Source organism: Propithecus coquereli, unplaced genomic scaffold (assembly GCF_000956105.1).
Source record: "Propithecus coquereli isolate 6110/MARCELLA unplaced genomic scaffold, Pcoq_1.0 Scaffold76, whole genome shotgun sequence".
NCBI lineage: Eukaryota > Metazoa > Chordata > Mammalia > Primates > Indriidae > Propithecus > Propithecus coquereli.
In genome coordinates, this window is record NW_012153729.1 from 7,951,935 (window position 1) to 7,971,782 (window position 19,848).

Below are 19,848 nucleotides of genomic sequence, written 5' to 3' on the forward strand. Positions count from 1 at the left end.
TTTTCTACACTAAATCTAAGAGAGCAGGTCGACACTGACTGCTCTTTCTCCAGGTCCTCTGGCTGCTCCTCTAAGCCCTACCCACATTCTAGGCTGAAGGGGGAGTTCTCTGTCCCCAGCTCTGAAGCAGGCCGAGGCGGGGTTGTTCTGCCTGCCTGTTCTTGGTCCACAGGAGGCAGCTGTGGGTACAGGCCTGTCTTCCTTCTCTCCTTTCCTGTTTCAGAAGCCACCAAGGTCACAAAACCCAAGGTATGAAGGGACCCCAGCATTCTGAAATAGTGTTGGCTTGGAGGGAAATGTGGGCTGCGGGGGAGAAGTGGACACCAGGACTAGAGGGCTCCTGGATGAGGCAGTGAAGACGGGTCTCTGTCCCAAAGGACTTCAGACTCACCCGGCCCAGAGGCAACTTAACACTGGTTTATCTGTCCAATGACATGGTTAGTTTGGTGGAGCCAGGCACAGATGGGAGCAGGCTCAGGCAGAGGTGTCGAAAAGGCGATCGATCATGTCGCCCACCTGCTCCACTTGGTACTTGATGTATTTGTCAGGGTTCTTGGTGAAGGACACATTGCCAAACCTGACCAGGCACTGTAGTCAGGCGGAGGGGAAAGACCGACCCCTTCCCAGCACCACCCCCAGCCTAAAGCGCTCCTGATGGACTCTCAGAAATGGCATGGGGTGGCCCTGAGGGATGTCCCTGTCTGGCCCCACCCCAAAGCCCAGGGCACTAGATCTGCTGCCCAAACCCACCATCCTCTCCCTTTTGTTCTTGAGGAAGAGGAGCGCACAGAGGCCCAGCTAGGGAATGGGCAGCACGGGCAGGAGGGGCAGGAGGCGGGCTCACCTGTGCAGAAAGGCCCCGTAGGTCTCCTTGACAATGTTTTTCTGAGCCTGGCGAATCTTGTCCCTCTGCTCTGTGTCTGGAATAGCCCAGGCCTTCTGGATCTTGCATAATTCTTCAAGGCCATCATTGAAGCCCTGGCCACCAAAAAGGTGGAAAAGGAAGGGACCCAGAGACAAATGCTTTGGGTCTGTGTCTCCTCACCAGCAGCAGCAGCAGCAGAGGGGAGAGGACCTGACTTACCTTAAAACGCTCCTTGATCATCTGCCGCTCCTTGTCCCGGAGCTGGGGGAGCCAGGAGAGATGGCAGAGAAAGCTTTTCTCAGAGCAAAACCACTCGCCCCTCTGCTTCCCCAAACACCACTGGCCCTGTCCTCTCTCCTGCTTCCCTGATGGCCACATGCATCCTTTGCTTTCTGAGGGACACTTGTGCATTTTTTCCCAGAGACACCCCTTCCCAGCCCAGGCCTCAGCCCACCTTGACTCCTGATTGGAACACAGGTAGATTCTTCTCTGTGATATAGTCGGTCACCTTTAACCAACTGCCGGATAGGGGGAAAGAAGCGTGAGGGCAGAGGAGGGACAGCCCCGGGCGGCTGCTTCCTCCCTGGCGCTGGCTTGTTTTGCTTATTAAATCTCTGGACCTACTTAGGGGGGTGGTAGGAATTGATCTGGGTCACGACTAAGCAAAACGACTGAGATATTTTTCCCTGGGAACAGAAAATGTTTAAGCTGCTCACTTTTGAAATTAGAAAACATAAGGAAACATTGAGTGTTCAATAAATTGAACAAATACTATCAACTACCCTTCACATCGATACCATTAGGATGGAGAAACAGGTGAGGAAGAAAGGTGTGAGTGGGGGACGACAAATGGGAAGGGAGAGGGAGACACACTCAGAGAGAAGCAGCAGTGAGGACTAGAGGAGCGGACCACCAGAGAGCGAGCCGCACCAAGTGCAAGGGCTTCTGCAACCTTGCTCTTCTCCTGGGCTAAACGTTACCCACATCTTTGACAGTCCCCTCTTCAACTGTTCTTTGTCTTGGCACTTGGCAGACCATCTCAAAAGCAGCTAGCCATAGCAGCTCCATAGGGAGCAGGCGGTAGAGGGGAGGGGGGCTTTCCTCTCCACCCCATGAATTTGATTAAAAAACAAGTGGAGATTGGGGTCCACAAGGCAGCAGTTCCCCATTACTGACCCCGCTCCAGAGGGCCTGTGTCCTAAGGTGCCGAGAAGGAAGCATGAGTCGTGTGGACAGGGGTGGGGTGAGGGCGGGGCAGGCCCAGCCTCTCACCTGCGCTGGTAGGTCTGGATCTGTTGCTCGATGTGTTCCCGGTAGGAGCGCTCAGCAGTCTTCTGGGTCACAGCCACCAGCTGGATCAGCTCAGACCTGGGCCGGGTAGAGGACAGAGTAGACAAGGACAGAATTTGGGCCGGGCGTGATGGCTCACGCCTATAATCCTAGCACTCTGGGAGGCCGAGGCAGGAGCATCGCTTGAGCTCAGGAGTTCCAGACCAGCCTGAGCAAGAGTGAGACCCTGTCTTTACTACAAATAGAAATATTAGCCAGATGTGGTGGTGTGTGCCTATAGTCCCAGCTACTTGGGAGGCTGAGGCAGGAGGATCACTCGAGCCCAGGAATTTGAGGTTACAGTGAGCTATGATGATGCCACTGGACTCTAGCCAGAGACAGAATGAAATTCTGTCTCGAAAAAAAAAGAATTTGCTCCCTGGGCCCAAAGGCTGCTGTCCTCTGCAGCAACATCAGAGGCTGCCACCCACCCCAATCTTTAGGAGCTCTAAGGTGGCAGTACACCCTCCGCCTGGCTCCTGGGGTGGAGAAGAGTGAAGCGACACCTCCCCACCTGGCCACAAGAGAAGGAGGCTACAGAGGGCACAGCCAGCCTGGGGAGGGGGACAGGGGCTGGCACAGCTGCATGGCTGAGGGGAGGTGCGAGTCGCAGACCTGCAGCTGCAGGCCACTTACTTCTCCAGGGACTTGAGGATGTAGTTGTAGTTGTTGTGCAGGAAGATGGCACTCAGAGCTGGGTCCTCATACACCTTGGACTTGCTCAGCAAGTTCAACTGCAGGTTGCCCAGGACTTTACCTGTGCAGGGAAAGATGGGGCCACACCCACCATGACAGTTTGACTCAAATGACCCAATCCAGGACCCACTGACTGACTCCTGTTCATCACCCCTGGTCCTTCCTCAGGAGGCCTTAACCCAACTCCCCTGGGTCCCTGAACTAGGGGTTAGGTTGCAATTCCAAAGGTCAGGTGGGGCTCGGGGGAAGGACCCAGGAATAGCCAGAGAACACAAAAAGAAGGATGAGAAGAGGCAGGGCAGCAGGCGTCAGGGACACTCACAGATATAGGTGCTTAGCAGTCGCTTGCTGAATTCGGAGCTGTAGCTGGTGGCTGAAGAACTGGTCTCTGTGAGAAGAGAAGTCCTGTTATGGCAGTGGCAGTGGCTGAGACCCTCAATGGTTCTTCCCCCAGCCCAAGGAGCAGCCTGAGGAAACGCTGGGACAGGCCCCGGGGCTTCCTCAGGCAGACAGGACCCAGCGGTGCTCAGGCAGAACTGGGTGCCTGCTGAGCTACAGGGCTGCCTCCAGCCACGGGGAGCACTGATCCTGGACTCTTTCTGGAACCCAGAGCCACCCCTCTATGATGGGTGGCATGGTTAAGGAGCTGGCCCATGTCAGCAAGAAGGCTGGCAGGACAAGAGTGGGATGCCAGACCCCTGCCCCTGGCACCCAACCCACCCTGGGTGGTGTCTATAAGTCCACTTTTCCCATTTGCCAACAGCAAGTCTTAGAGGGGGCTCCCCACAGACTACCCACCTTCTCCCTACACTTCCAACAGCTCCCTACCAGGCCCTCTGAACAAAGGGGAGCTGCTGCCTGCAAAGTGGGAGGCCCAGCGGGAAGGGGAAGGAACGGGGTGGGGCTGGACGGCCCACAGGGTGCTGGCCCCAGAGGGTGCTGCTTGGATAAGCTCAGAGACAGAAAGTGGCCAGGAAGGGAGCTGAGAGTTGAGGGCACCCGGGAAGTACTCATGTCCTCTCTGACCCTGCTCCCCAGTAGGTCCTGTGAGTCGGTCCCCAGGGAACCTCACCCACCGGGCTTCAGAGGGGGAAGATGGGGCTGCAGAGCCGCACTGCTTACCTCGGGGGTCTAAAGGAATATTGTATGTGTCCCCAAGAACTACGGAGTGAAAGGCAATGCACACAGAGGGGACAGAGGGAGACAAAGGAGGGAGAAAGATGCAAAGTGCAAAAACAGGTTAGAAACAGCGTGTCAACCTGAGTCGAGCAGACCTCTCCCCACGACAGCCAGAACACAGACAGCAGGACACACCAGGTGGAAGCCTCCGGAGACCAGGGAACACGTCGGAAAGTAGAGATCCGGAGAACCACAGGCCAGAGGCTGTGCCTTGGCCCTTGCCCCAAAATGGGAAGAGAGCGGAGGGCCTAGGGCCTCAAAGCCAGGAAGGAACTGAAAAGGAGCTCCTCCTCCTCACATGCTGACTTCCCAAGCACCAGTCCCAGGGCTGTGGCTGGCAGGAAGACACCTAGCTGGCCCTGAGATGCCACCCGCTGAAGGGCCAGCGGGGTGGGGGTCAGGGTACCTTCCAACCAGCCACTGCCACTCCCAGAGCAAAGATGGTCAACAGGGCCAAGGGAGGGGCCAGAGGTCTGGTGTCCAGTCACAAAAGGCACAGACAAGCCTCATCTCCCGATGCTCAGCCCTGGCCCCTTCGCAGGCCATACCTAAACCCCTCCACAGACCGGAGAGACCTCCTTGCCGAACCCTGCCCTCACCCAGAGGGGTCAGCGCATCCTGGGGCCTAACCCCACGTCTCCAGGCAAGGGGGCAGTTGGGCAGGGGGCCCAGTTGGGAGGTGCCAAGTACCTTGGGAGGCCAGCATGGCGCCTGCCGTCTCCTGGAAGTCCAGAAGCTGCTGCAGGAAGAGGATGGCCTGGGAGGGGAGAACACAGGTGCAGGCAGAAGGTCAAGTGGCAGGACCAGTCTGCTGGCCTCCCACAGTGAGCTCTGTGACCAGCCAGCGCAGGTTCAGGGAAAAGGGAGGCTGGAAACTTCATCTTTCACTCTCTGGGCTTTGGTCTGCCAGGAAAGGCCCCGTCTACTGGAGACGCTAAGCACGTCATCATCCACCCCGCCATCAGTGACCACTTGTGCAGGTGCGAGCCGCTCTGGGCCAGGCTGGGTCCCTGTCACTGGTGCTGCGCATGCTCCAAGGCCCCTCCCCTGCTGCCTCCCCTCCCCAGGTGTCCTCAGGCAGCACCTACGTTGCTTGTGAGCTCGTGCACAGTGCCATCCTTGGGCATGTTATATTCTTTGTCTGGGTCATTCTGTGGAAAAAACAGCTTCAGCCTTTGCTTCCCTGAAACAGCCCCCACAGCCCCCCCGCACCCCAGTCTGCCTGCTCACGGCGCCACCTCCTGGCAGACAGGTGTTAGGATGCCCCTCAGGCACAAAGGCTGAGTAAAACAGGACCACAAGAAAGAGGGGGCTTCCGGCCACAAGGGCCCAGAGCCCCCAGGGGAAGGAAAGCGAGGCTCATGGTATTGACAGGAGGCCGGCCGGCAGCTGGCTTCCCTACGGGGCTAACCAGCCCCTCTGGGAGGCCAACTCTCTGAAGGAGTCCCCCGGGGTCAGGTCACTAGGGGCTGGGAGTGGAAGGAGGAAGGCACCTTGATGTTGTCTGCAAAGTCCTCCAGGGCTTTGGCTCCAATGGTCTCCATAGAGGTGATAAGGCCAGGCAGCTTGTTCTTGGTGCTGGCGGCCGTGCCCTGAGGAAGCACACCACTGCACACCGTGGCCAGAGCCCGGCCCTCCAGGACAGCCGGGGCCTGGAACCCACTCCTTCCAGCTGCTTCCCCGCCCCTCACCCTGGGCACGGACTCTCCAGCACACGGGAGCCACCAGCTCTTCTCCGATTACCCTGTGAGTGTCTTGATTCACACAGGGCCCTACAGGAGCTGCTTCCCTTTGACCTTGGAGCAGAGGTGTGGGGGCGAGGAATGGGCTCTCCCAAGGAGTGGTGGAGGGTGGCAGTGCTAGCCAGCAGAATTTCTCTTTCCTGTGTCCTCAAGGGCCGCCCCACCTACATACCTGGAGCACTTGGTCAAACTCGGGCTTGGTCTGCTTGAGGTGCCGCAGTATGGGGAAGACGGTGAGCACCGTGGAGAAGTCGTGCCGGATGATGGCCTTCCGGGCAGCAGACACGATGTTCTCCCCCTCGAGCATCAGCCCGTCCAGCGCATCCTGGGAAGGGCAGAGTGGTGAGAGCCTGCACCCGGATGGTGAGGGCACCCCAGGGGTGCCCCAGGGGGTGTGGGGGGAAGCCAACGTGCTGTGGCAGGAAGAGGGGCGACAGGGAGGTGGTAAGTATCCAGCCACGGCAGGTCCCCAGGCCACCAGGTAGGGGTGGTGGCTAGGAATCATGGGCTTCGAGACTCTGGTGACAGCTCTCGCTGGCGGGGTGTGGCAGGACCTGTATCAGGGAGTCAAAGGTCTTCTTCTGATGGTGCTCAGGGATGATGTCAGCCAGCAGCTGGTACTCGCTCTGGGCCAGCTTGACGAAGGCACTGACGCAGTGGATGTAGGCGTCAGTCTCCACGTCCAGCATGTCATCTCTCCCTGGGGAGACAGCAGTGTCCCTGAGCTGCTGGTCTGGGGCCAGCCACTCTCCCTGCTGGGTGGTGTGGGTCTCCCCAGCTCCTGGCCTGCAGCTCAGACCCGCAGCAGATGGGGAAGAGGCCGACTGCTCTGGCAGGAAGCCATGAGGAAGGACTCCAGCAGGCCCCGGCACGAAAAACAGGAGCTGAATCCCGCCTTCGTCTTGGCTTCATTTTCAGCTCTGCACAGACAATATTTGTCCCCAGAGCATCAGATTCTAGAGATGGCCAGGAGAAGAATAAAAGGATAAAGAGGGAGATCCCTAGATCAATTTCCTGGATAAGGCAGGTCTGACCCCAGGACTAAGGATTCTGAATTGTTCCTGGAAGAGGGCAGCATGGGATGGGCAGGTGGCAGTGCCTCCAGGAGGCAGGCACTGTGGTGATCTATCTGGGAAAATGCTGGGCCTATGAAGGCAGTTACCAGCCAGTCGGGCCTTCTGGAACGTATAGGAGGGTGGTGGACTATGGCCTAAGAGGCTTCTGAAAAGGTAAGTGAGCCCTGCCCGCAGAGGGAGGGCTCCTTGGTTGGCAGCTGCCTCAGGAGGAGACCAGATCCCATTAATGGAAGCCGGGGCAGGGGCACCTGCGGACAAAACAGCCTGGTCCTATGTGCCAAGGGACGGGCTCCGAGGGTCAGAGTTGTTGCAGGAATCAGACGTCAGGGCTCCCTGCCCTCAAGGGAGCTGCCTTCCCTCTCTGCCTGCATTCTGAGCGGCGGCTTCTCCCCTTGGGCCAGGCCCCGAGAGCCAGTCATGCACTCCTATCTGGAGAGAGGCAAGGAGACCTAATGCCTGAGAGAGAGAGCTCGGAGAGGGAGGCAAGTAGGCCTGGCCCACCCTCAGGGCAGAGTGGGCCTGCGGGGCCAGGCAGGAGCAGGCCATCTGGGGCCTGCTGTGAAGGCAGTGTCAGCGGCGGCCCGCGGGCTGGGCTGCGGTACTCACCGGCCAGCGGCCCGTGCTTGTCGTTCAGGGCCTCAGACAGGTGCTTAACTCGGAAATCATGCTCGTGACCTGGCGAGACGTCAGCCGCACAAACACAAGCAGCGTTTATCCAGGGGCCAGGCGGGCTGCCCCTCAGGGTATAAGGAAGAAGCCCTTCATCTCCAGGAGGGGGATGTGAGGTGGGTGTAGGGAAGGGGGCATCAGGGAGGGCTCTGAGTCCCTCCTCTGCCTCAAACCACCTTGGGAACAGCCGTTTCAAGCCTGACTTCCAGTGGGTGCTCAGACCATCCTTGGCTGCTTGTTTCCCAAGCCCGAGGCCAAGAGAAAGTGAGGAAGGACCAAGGAGGGTCTGAAGAGCTTTGGCAGCTGCAGAGTGTCTGATGTTTAGCCCCAGAGGGATCCCCCACTTTATTTGGGGAGAGACCCAGTTAGAGAAACGTCACTGCTGGGTGAATGGGGATAGCCTTCTTCAGTGCCCCAGGGCAGCTGAACTGGCTGTCCCTCCTATTGGAGGTAGGGAGGGATGTGGCCTCCAGGCTACCTGTCCCCTGCTGCATACGCTCCCTTTTCTAAAGAGGGGAGTGACAGGAGGCCTTGGCCAGCTGGGTCCTGCCACTGCTGGTCTGAGCGTGAAAGGGCTGCCCCAAGACAAAGGACTTTCTCTGATTTCACACAGGAGACAAGGACAGAGACAGAGAGGGGAAGAGTGGAGCCCCAGGGAGGGCAGAGCTGCCGTCAGCAAAATAGGACCAGGCTGAGGGCCATAAAACCTGTCCCTGTGCCAGCTGAAGCCTGAGTGGCATCAGAGACCTGCTGTTCCCACCCTGCCCCACCAAGGGTTTCCCCGGAGGCCCTTGAAGGGAGGCTCTGCCCTACCAAGTGAGCGACACACAGTGGAGGAGGAGGGAACAGGAGGGGAACACAGGGTGATTACCTTCCAGAGGAATGAGGTTAGAGCCCCCCTTTTTCCCATCTAGACCATGCTGGGAATACTGTTTCAGAAGGTTCTGAGCCTTACGGATCGTCCCTGTCACCAGAGCCACACAGAGAGGAGATAAGAAGACCTAGGAAATGAGTGAGAGAAAACAGCAGCGGCCCTCCACCTGCCCCAGGCCCCACACCCGGCCCCCCAACAGTGAGCAGGCCCTTGCCCGGGACCACGGAAGACCCTGGGGATGAGGATGAAGGAAAGGAGACACGTCCTGCTCCAGATGGAACTCTGGATTCTCTACTGATCCTCACTGTCTGGATTTGAGTTCATTTTAGAAAGTGCAGAGGGTGATGGAAATAAGATCCACCAGGAGTCAAAAATAAAAATATCGGAGTGGTACTTTAATCAAAGAGATGAGGGCTCGGGATGGAGGAGCTAGTGATGAAGCTCTCACACCCAGAGGGCATGACCAGGCTGGCAAAGCCTGGGCTACTTTGAAGCCAGCGGCCCACTACCCAGCCCCAAGCTCCAGGCAGAGCTATCCGAGCGTGCTCAGTGTTGGGGCTTAGGCCAACAACAGTCAGGAGGAAGCAGACCCTGGGAGGTGGAGAAACGGGACTGAGTTTCCCGGGAGTGCTGTGCCCAAGACGGGAGACTTGGCGACCAGAGGCAGCCTGGCCCTATGCACCAAAGAGTCCCAACCACCACAGCAACTGGAAAAAATTCAAAAGCCAACAAGGAGTTAACAGAAGCCACCACACAGAGAGCCAGAGGGCGAGCAGAAGGAGAGGGTACATGCTCTTGGCATGGGGGAAAAAAATAACAGTTAGTATCACAGTGAAAATAATAAATACAAAACTGCAGCGCCCACAGCCTCCAGGGTCAGCCACCCCTGTGGGAATGAGCCACCTCGGGGCAGAAGATGTGGGGAACTAAAACAGCATTTCAAGTAGACAGGGCAGCTGCCTTGTTTACAAGGCTTTTGGAATGGACGGATGCAGGGGACGCGCACCATGGGCTTAACTCTGGTCCATCTCCCTGACTCTACATCTGAACAAACCGAGGCTGCTGTGTCCTGGCAGCTCCCACAAGGCTGCGGGAGGAAGGGGACAGGGTCTGGGAGGCTCATCTCTGTACTACACCAATTATCTCCTAATAACCAAGTCTGGCGGGCCCAGCTCACATCTGCCCTCCTCATGTTCTGCCCGTTCAGTGAGCAGCCTCGCTAACTAGCACATCACATTCCTGTGCCACACCGGCCAGGAGCAGACGGGGCCGCTGGCCCAACAGGGGCCTAACCAGCACACTGCTGTTGAGCCGGCAGGCGCAAAACCTGTCAGGCATCCAATTACCTCCAGCCATGCTGAGGCTGGTGTCTCATCGCGGAGGAGGCCTCCCTGCATCTCTCCTCAGAGCTGGGAACTGCTGTCCCAGGAGCCTGATTCCCCAGGCCCTGACATCAGGCCTGAGCCCACCAGCTCCTGACAACTCTCGAAACCCCACAGAAGCCACGGGACCCTCATAGACGGAGAGTTTCCGTCTTGTGCTCTGAACCAAGGGTGGCTTAGGTCCACTGTGAGCCTCCCGGGATCAGATCCCTCCTCCCAGAAAGGCCAGGTCCCTGCGTGGCCAGCGAGCACTCTTGGGGCAGTGCAAATAGGGTCCTGGGGCCTCCAGTGGGCCTGTCAGAGAATGAGGCAGGAGAGGAAGCAAGCACAGACCGGCCGAGGCCCAGGCAGCCTTGCAGCCTCCCAGAGACAGCCGCTCCCCAGCACCCCAAAGGCACAGGGACGACCAGCCATGTGCAGGCAGCTGCAGCCCAGCAGGCTGGGTTAGTAGAGTCGCTGTTTGCAGCAGGCTTTCCGGGGGGTTGGGGCAGCCAGGACATCCACACTGGAGGGAGCAGGTAGCGCCCTTCCTGCAGGGGCCAACAGGTGCCCACCTCCCTAATGCTCCTCTCACTGTGCCCCGAGGGTAGCCCCCACTCTGCCATTTCTCCAAACCCTAAACAAAGGCCTAAGGAGGAGGCTTTGTGTGAACAGACACCTTGTTCCCTAAGGGGAATGGCAGGTTGGGACTAGAGAAGTAGAGGGTGAAAGCTCTACCCGAAGCCTTCTGTCACAAGAGGAGGGCCCTACAGGCCCCCCCTGCGCCATGTGCCTGCAGCAGCAGCTGGGCAGGGGGCCAGCTAGGAGAGGGCGGCCCCTGGCTTCCCCTCCCAGTGCTACCTCAGTCCCCACCCCAGAATGTCCCAGCTTCTCCTTGAGCCGAGGGCAGCATCTCTCCGCAGCCACAGACAGCCACGCTTGCCAAGCTGTGGCTGACACACAGAGACACTGTTTACCTGGAGCAGAGACTACAGGGGACATGATGACAGGGATAAAGAACAGTGAGCTGTTCACCCAGGACACCAATGACCCGCAGCCCAGGCCTCTCCCAACACGATGCCCCTTCCTTGACTTCTCTACATCAAGGCACTGGCTTTGCACTGGAGTCCAAAAGCCAGGTTAAGTTCTTCCGAGAGGATGGTCTGGGCTTTCTTTACTTTCTGGAGTGAGTGGGAAAGTGCAAACTCTTCCCCATCCACCCCTTAGCTACACATCACTTCAAGGTGTCCTGACTTTCTGGAAGGGGAAGGCTGCCATGCCCACCGCCTATCCCATCCCACTGTCTTGGCTGCAGCAGCAGGCCGGGCCTCCTGAAGGATAATGGAGTGAGAGGAAGGGGGCCCAGCTAGTGGCTCTGCCTTGGTAGACTCTGTCACCCTGCCTAAGGACAGGTAACTGAGCACATCTGTGCTCCCTTACTCCAAGACATTATGTAACCCCTAGACTGCTGGCTAGAAGGAAGAGCCTTGCTATATGGGGGCCTTGCTGGGTGGGTAGACACTTGCTTTCTGTCCTGTGTACCTACAGACAGGGTTACCACGAAGACAAGCTCTGGAGGGATCTGATGCTGCTAACCCAAGCGTGGACAGAGGTGACGTAGGTCCCAGTCAGCCCTCTGGCTGTTGCATAGATGGGCCAGGATGGGGGCTCACCTGGCCGCTTGGGTGGCTTCTTGGTGGGTGTGTCTTTCCTCTTGGGGATTGCAGGGGAGTAGGGGACTCCAGAGGAAGAACTGCTCTTCCGGAAATGCTCCTTCAGGCCCTTGATGGAGCGGTCCAGCTGGCTGGAGCGAATCTGGTAGTAGACGTTCATGAAATCTGGGGAGAGACGGAGCAACAGAGGTATGGGGGCTGCGTCCCTGCCTCTGCCCTGCCAGTGCTTCCCCTTGCCCACAGGGCGGCAGCAGAGCCCACAGTGTCTACATGTTCGCTTCTTTCTAGCGTCTGCTCTGGGTGGTAGCTACCCACATGTCCTGTCCCAAATCAGGCAAAGTCTTAAAAGAGAAAAACATTCTCCAACAGAACTGATAATTAGTTGTTAACTTTTTTTTTTTTGACAGAAGGTCTCACTCTCTTTTTCAGGCTGGAGTGCAGTGGTGCAATCATGGCTCACTGCAGCTTCAAACTCCTGGGCTCAAGTGATCCTTCTGCCTTAGCCTCCTGAGTGGCTAAGACTACAGGCACGTGCCACTAGGTCCAGCTAATTTTTAAATTTTTTCTTTGTAGAGACAGGTTCTTAAACTCCTGAACTCAAGCAATCTTCCCACCTAAACCTCCCAAAGTGCTGGGATTACAGGTGTGAGCCACCATGCCTGGCTGGATATGAGAAATTCATAGGAGGCAAGAAGACAATAAATGTAGTGAATTAAAAAAGCACATCATATCTCTAGCCATTAATGAAGTACAAATTTTAAAAAATTATAGGACAGTGATAGCCCTATCAAATAGCAAAAATAAATAAAATTAGTGAAGAACAAGTAATCATGGGGCTGTCAATGAGTCTATCAATTGGCCTTATCTACCTGGAGGTGAGCTGGCAACGGCAAGAAAGTCACAAGTATGTTCAGACACTTACATCTGACAACTATACTCTTGAGAATATATCCCTAAGATCTTCCTACTTTAAAAAAGCAATCTATCCTAGCACTCTGGGAGGCTGAAGCGGGAGGATCGTTTGAGCTCAGGAGTTTGAGATCAGCCTGAGCAAGAGTGATACCCCGTCTCTACTAAAAATAAAAAGAAATTAGTTGGACAACTAAAAATATATAAAAAAAATTAGCCAGGCAAGGTGGTGCATGCCTGTAGTCCCAGCTACTGGGGAGGCTGAGGCAGAAGGATTGCTTGAACCCGGGAGTTTGAGGTTGCTATGAGCTAGGCTGATGCCATGGCATTCTAGCCTTGGCAACAGAGTAAGACTCTGTATCAAAAAAAAAAAAAGCAATCTAGGCCAGGTGCAGGGGCTCATGCCTGTAATCCTAACACTCTGGGTGGGGGGCTGAGGCAGGAAGATCACTTCAGGTCAGGAGTTCAACACCAGCCTGAGCAAGAGTGAGACCCCATCTCTACAAAAAATTAAAAACTTAGTGGGCATGGTAGTACATGCCTGTAGTCTCAGCTATTTGGAAGGCTGAGGCAGGAGGATCGCTTGAGCTCAGGATTTTGAGCTTGCAATGACCTATGATTGCACCACGGCACTCCAGCCTGGGCAACAGAGCAAGACTCTGCCTCTAAAAAAACAAACAAACATTTTTTTTTTTAAAGTCCCAGGATTGGCTAAAGAAATGATGGTACCACCATTCCATGGACTACTATGTGGCTACTTAAAAGAACAAAGCAAATGTACATGTGCTGATACAGGCATATCATGAAGTTAAAAAAAAAATAAGTAATTGTAGGATAGTGTTTAGTATGTGCCCTCCTATTTGAGAGTGAGGAGAAAACACATACATATTTATTTATTTATTTATTTTGAGACAGAGTCTCGCTTTATTGCCCTGGCTAGAGTGAGTGCTGTGGCGTCAGCCTAGCTCACAGCAACCTCAGGCTCCTGGGCTCAAGCGATCCTCCTGCCTCAGCCTCCCGAGTAGCTGGGACTACAGGCATGTGCCACCATGCCCAGCTAATTTTTTCTGTATATATATATTTTTAGTTGTCCAGATCATTTCTTTCTATTTTTTGGTACAGACCGGGTCTCGCTCTTGTTCAGGCTGGTCTCGAACTCCTGACCTTGACCGATCCACCCACCTTGGCCTCCCACAGTGCTAGGATTACAGGCGTGAGCCACCGCGCCTGGCCTACATACGTATTTATTTACGCACGCTCTCTCTCTCTCTCACACACCCACACAACTATATGAAGATTTTCTGGAAGTGTACATAAATAAACCTTAACAGTGCTCATCTTTGGGTTAGGATATTGTAGGCGTCAGGAAGTTAGCAGACGGGACTTTTCCTCTTCACCTTCACCTTTCTGTACTATTTGCAAATTTTATAATTAAACAAAAAAGTAAAGAAACATAAAAATAAGGTAGATAAAGAAAAGCCTGGATTTGGCTAGATTCACAATTCGATATATAAGCTGTAATTATTGCTTATATTTTTTTCTACTAAACTTCCTTTTATTAAAAATAAAAGAGATGGATTAAAGAACAAAGGGGAAAAAACTCCCACTCCTGCAGGCCTGCCATGGCTCACCTTGGTTGCGGCCGTATTCCACCAGCCAGCGAGAGATGCGGATCACGTCCTGGAGCACGCTCTCGGGCAGGTGCTCCAGGGCCACGTCCTCCTGGACCTCCAGCTCATCATCGCCACCAATTAGATCCAGGATGAGCACAGGGGACACAACCTTACTGTGTCGAGTCATCAAGCTTCGGAACTCAGACTCCAGCGACTCCTTCCCCCGCTCAAACAGCAGCTTCTGCAGGGTTGAGGAAGGGAAGCAGGTGGCTGCCACCTCAGTGTTCTGCTAGCCCTGGCTCTGTCTTCCTGACGCTAAGCCTCTGCCCTCCTCCACCCTCACATCCCTTAACCCAGAGAAGAAACACCGGAAAGCCTGCCTTGAGGATTTCTTTACCTCATGTTCTCTCGAAAGTTATGTTCACAGGTAAAACCCAGGGCTTCACAAGAAGTAGGTGCTTAATGAATATCAGCTGATTATTTTCTTTCTGCACTGCTAATTTGTCTTCTTGTTAGTAAGAGGTTTACAAAAGAAAAATATAGATAAATTGGACCATGTCAAATTGAAAACTTTTGTGACACAAGTGATACCATCAAAGAAGTGAAGATGATGCACAGAATGAGAAAAATTTGTAAATCGCACATCTGATAAGGGACAGGTACCCAGAACATGGAAAAGAATGAATATGTCTACTCAAAAAACGTGTATAAAAAGTCTGCTCTAAGCAAGCATTATTCACAATAGCCAAAAAGTAGAAACAACCCGAGTGTCCATCAAGGGACAAATGAATAAACAAAATGTGGTATATTCATCCGATGGAATATTTGGCAATAAAAAGGATGAAGTATTGGTACAGGCTACAACGTGGATGACTGTTGAAAACATTATGCTGAATGAAAGAAGCCAGTCACAAAACACCATTGTATTACAAGATACCATTTGTATGAAAAGTCAGGAGAGGCAAATCTATAAATATAGGAAATAGATTAGTGATTATCAGAGGATACAGGAGTGGGGGAAGGAAGGGAAAGAAAGTGCCTGTCAGTGGGTATGGGTTTCTCTTTTGGATGAAAATGTTCTAAAAATTTTTTTTTTTTGAGACAGGATCTTGCTCTGTCTCCTGTGTTAGAGTGCAGTGGCGTCATCCTAGCTCACAGCAACCTCAAACTCCTGGGCTCAAGCGATCCTCCTGCCTCAGCCTCCCAAGTGGCTGGGACTACAGGCTTGTGCCACCACACCCAGCTAATTATTTTTTGTTGTTGTTGTTAGAGTGGGGGTGTCTTCTTGCTCAGATTAGTCTCAAACTCCTGACCTCAAGCGATCCTCCTGCCTTGGGCTCCCTAAGTGCTAGGGTTACAGGGGTAAGCTACTGTGCCCAGCCAAAATGTTCTAAAATTGATTCTGGTGATGGCTGCACAACTCTGTGAATATAATAAAACCAATGAATTTTATACTTTAAGTGGGTAAATTTCATGATATGTAAATTCTATCTCAATGATGATATTAAAAACAGAAGTGATGACAAAGTGTTTCTGCTTAAATGGAAAGCCAGAACTCTAGGGTAAACTCACAGTTTTATATCTTTTGTGTTCTCCTTCTCCATCCCACGCCTAAGTTCTATTACACAGGTCTGCACTCTGTGATAAAATAACTTGGCAGTGACCCTTAAAACCAAAGTTTTCAGCCCCTGACATGCCAATCTCTGATACACAGGATCCCCACCCATGAGCTACAATACACTGGCTCGTCTGGTGTGCCCCACTGGGTTACTGGTGTGCCAAGGTATTGATCCAGCCAGTCCTCTAGGCAGCCAGGTGGGGTCTTGGATAGCAAGAGACCACTGGCCAGTTACCAGTCGATCCCAGTACACCACACAAACACCCTCATTTCTGATGTAGATCATAATGGGAGAACAGCTAGAAAGTCTGCTCTAAGCAAAAGCTTTCTGGTTGGGATAAGAGCCAGTTTCCCATCTTTGTTGCCCAGACTACTCCCTCTTCTGGGCAAAACACACACCTCAGGGCTAGAATTGTGGAGCCAGAGGGGAGGTGTGCCAGATGACAGGGTCCAAGCTGACCCCTCCCGTAACACTCCTCACCCTCTCAGATGTCTTTCCCATCTGCAGCCGCTCTTTCCCTCAACACTTTGTGTGAACCTCACTTCCACACCCTCCCCATCTTGCTCTGATGATCTAATGACCCCCAAACTTAAACACAAGATATAATGCAAAAATCACACAGATGCAGGTTCCTAGTGTAGATTCACAGAGACCAAAAGTGGAAGGGTGGTTACCAGGGGCTGGGGAAGGGGGAATGGGGAGTTACTGTTTAATGGGGACAGGGTTTCAGTTTGGGAAGATGAAAATAATTCTGGAGATGGATGATGGTGATAGTCGCTCAACAATGTGAATGTACTTTATGCCACTGAACTGTTCACTTAGAGTTCAAATGGTAAATTTAGTATTACGTATTTTCTACCACAATAAATCACAAATGCATTTATAAAAATCAAATATTAAGTTTATATTTCATTTTTAATTTAGATTATAAAAATATAATAAAAATGTGCATCTGTAATTCCTGAGGCAGAGGTCTTAATGTCTACAGTATGTACACTGTACTATAGCCTTCTGTTTATCCTACTGTATATGTCTTTAAGCTGGTCCCGTGTCCCTCATAAGACCATAAGACTGATGTCCCCAAACCTCTCACATTACTCTGCTGGCCTCTTACCACTTTGTTGAGTTCTGGACTGTCTGGGCTATTGTCCTGGAAATACTCTACAGCCTTCTGAATCTTGGCCATGCTTCCCAGGTACTCTTCCAGCCTGCCTGTGGGGCTGGGAGGGAAAAGAGCACATCAGGCTAGTGGGATGGGGGATGCATAGGAGGGACTAGGGGCATGGTGTCCAGAAGGGGAAGAAGAGAATTAATACAGGGGACTCCACGCTCAAGTGTATTCTACCCCGCTTCTAAGGCATAGGGCTGCTGGTCCAGGAGGCATTAGGAATGTAACCCTCTGGGCTTGGCTCACCCTTCCCTGATGATCTTCTCAGTGTCACTGGCCACATGGTAGTAGCTAATGACATGGTCCAGGCAGGATAGCGTCTTCTCAACATTCTCCTGCAGCCGCTGCAGATTCTCTGTCTGCTTGTGCACAGGGATGATGGAGTTCTCCAGCTTCATTAGGCGGCTCTCAAAGGACGACAGGATGGACACCTGTGGGAGGGAAGCCGCTTAATCTCAGGTCTCAGGGTGGTCAAAGTACTGCTCCTACCCATCCACCAGGTCTTTGGCATTTCCTGGCTTTTCTTTGGTTTTCTAGACAGTGAGCTCCACGTAAGAAGGAACAGGGTACACCTGTTCACCACTGTATCCACAGCACCTACCATGTGCCTGGCATATAGTAGGTAGTCCAAGATAAATTGGTTGAAATTTGATTTGAAGGCAAGCCAAGCATCAAATTAATTCCTCCTGAAATAATCACCCAAGGATGGCTTCCCTTCCACTCTTTGAAGCCAAATCTTGGTTCTGTTCTTACCTAAAGCATTCCTAAACTGAAAAGGAAGTAGTTTCATAGAGTAGCTTCAAATGCATTGCTGGTATCTTCAAAACCCTTTCTCCTAAGGGTGAATCTCATTAAATAAGGACTAGGATTTTATTATTGTATGACTAAATACAAATCCAAGTTTGTATTTATTTAATTTGTGCTTTTGCAGTCTCCCCTAGAAATGAAGGAAACTCATTTATTGAACACCTATTGTATACCAGGCACTGTGCAAGATGCATTCACATGCAATAGCCCATATGACCCTCAAAGACACATTAGGAGGTTGGCATTGTCCCTATTTTAGCAGATGACTTAGCTAAAATTCAGAGTTACCTATTAGGAGCTGCACAAGTAAGCAGCGGAGCAAAGACTAGATCCCAGATCTGTCTGACTTCAGATCTCTTTCTACCCCTAAAGTCCTCTGGGGTGAAGGCTGAGTCTTTTCTGTCCTCAGTAATCTTAAAGTGTCAACCTGCGGTAGGGGGTGGTCACCCACCACTTGAGATGACACAAGCCCAGTACCTCGCCCACCTAGTCAGTCTCACTGTTTGCAGAAAGAGAGAAGGAAAAACGGAGAACTTAGAATGCAGAAAGTCCAGGCCGCGGAGGCTGCAGCATCCTCAGTGAGGGGGCAGAACATGGGGAGGGGTCTAGGTAAGAGAATGCCATACTGTTGCTAGAGAAACCCACACATTGCCACTATGCCATAACCCCAGGCCTTAGGTACCTGAACCGCCAGGTCGCATGGCTCTCCTCCAGGTTGTGGAGACCTGTCTACCCCTCCCAGCTAAGGGGTTACTCACCATGTTCTTGGTGAGTTGGTCGCTCTTCTCCAGGCTGTCTCGGATGAAGGACAGCGTCTCTTCCTCCTGGGGGTAGCGGAAAGGAGGACATCGCCAGAAGCTGGAGGCTAAAGGAGCCTACCGCGTCCCGACCCCACGGCCTAGCCCCAACCCCATCTCCTCGCAGGGTGTCCTCCCTCCCACCCCTGCCTCCTCCACGAGTAGCTACCCAGGCCTCGCTCTTGGCCCTTTTCCTTCACCTCCTCCCCAGCCTCCCCAGCTCCAACCCCACCTGCTTCAGCTTGTCCTCAATCTCCCGCCGCCGGGCGGATGCCTCCTGTGGGGGTATCATCGCTCCGAACGCTATAGCTCCCACTCCCCAGTATGTTTCCTCGGCAGGCCCACTGGGCTTCGGTCCCCGTCACACCCACTTCCGCTCTTCGCCCCGCCCCGGAGTGCACGGTTGGGGGGGAGCCATGTTGGGAGTGGCATACGGAAGTGCGCCTGCGTGGCGCTCAGGAACCGGCCTCTGTCGGTGGCCATCTTGAGTGTGGCTGGGAGGGAGGCGGACCGCGAGCATGTTTTTTTTTAGGTGCGGGTTCCTTTCCTCAGCAGAGGAGGTTCTTGATCGGCCTTATGTCCTGGGGCTGGCAGGACACTTACAGCTCACTTGCCATTTTCACTGGAAGACTAACCTTTTTGATAAAAGCCGCTGGGGAAGGCGATGAATTTATTTTCCCAGGTTGCATTTTGGGTGTAGGCACCAACGTCGCATTCCCCACAAAGTGGGTGATACAATAGATGCTTAATGTGGGCCCATGTGATGAATCAGGGGCTCGTGTGGTCGTTCCCCCCTTCCGGCCTGCATCACGCAGAAGCTCACTGAACGGACCAGAATGCTTGAAGGGCTGGCAGGGTCCCTACTCCAGAGCTCCAGGGGCGGGGGTGGGGAGACACTGGATCAAGGTCCCCGCAGGGCTGGATGGCCTGGATTCCCTTACAAGACCCAGCTCCTGCAAAACCTAGCGTTGCTCCTGCTTCTGGCCCTAGTCCTTGGGGAAGTAAATGTCGTACAGCTTGGTTCAGTCCCTCTGTGGACTCAGTGTCCAAGCAACAGGAAGATAGACAAGGAGGCATGTCCTGGTGGGTGAGAAGGTTTGGGGGCACCAAGCCGTAGGGTTCCCAAGTCCCCCTTTCACCCCATTCCCACCAGCCACCCAAAGAGGAGGAAATGGGGCACAGAGCCTAGAGAAGGATTGGGCAGCTCTCCCACTGGGGCAGGGGACAATTTCAGGCCTGGTAGGTCGAGTGAAGGTGGCCATGAAGGAAACATTCAGCAGGCACAGCCCTATTGCAGGTGGGGAGAGAAAAAGGCAGAGTTATTTTCGTCAGGCAAATCCAGGTGATTTCCCTAGGTGGTCCTGTGTAGCCCTGAGAACTAAGTGGCGGAAGGTTTAAGCAGGACAGGATGGGGGGACTAGTCAGCTGCGGTGGCACTGGCGCTGGACTCAGGTGGACCATCCCTGAGGAC

The 19,848-nt window shown here is 53.6% G+C and overlaps 1 protein-coding gene across 3 annotated transcripts; it reads right to left on the bottom strand.

Annotated features, from left to right (window-relative positions):
* Positions 1 to 402: 402 nt before the first annotated feature.
* Positions 403 to 18,764, bottom strand: EXOC7 (exocyst complex component 7). Of its 3 annotated transcripts, XM_012662337.1 has the most exons (20): positions 18,610 to 18,764; positions 18,339 to 18,404; positions 17,020 to 17,204; positions 16,720 to 16,825; positions 14,005 to 14,227; positions 11,465 to 11,629; positions 8,428 to 8,520; positions 7,494 to 7,562; positions 6,366 to 6,511; positions 5,984 to 6,136; positions 5,563 to 5,661; positions 5,158 to 5,220; positions 4,760 to 4,826; positions 3,213 to 3,278; positions 2,831 to 2,951; positions 2,138 to 2,233; positions 1,320 to 1,383; positions 1,085 to 1,126; positions 845 to 978; positions 403 to 577 (listed from the first exon to the last, which is right to left on the bottom strand). In XM_012662337.1, exons 1-20 carry the CDS (start codon positions 18,667 to 18,669, stop codon positions 475 to 477), a joined length of 2,121 nt encoding a protein of 706 aa, XP_012517791.1. In that variant the 5' UTR covers positions 18,670 to 18,764; the 3' UTR covers positions 403 to 474. The 3 variants fall into 3 exon arrangements, with proteins under 3 accessions (XP_012517791.1, XP_012517789.1, XP_012517790.1); XM_012662335.1 differs by lacking the exon at positions 8,428 to 8,520; XM_012662336.1 differs by lacking the exons at positions 7,494 to 7,562; positions 8,428 to 8,520.
* Positions 18,765 to 19,848: the final 1,084 nt, after the last annotated feature.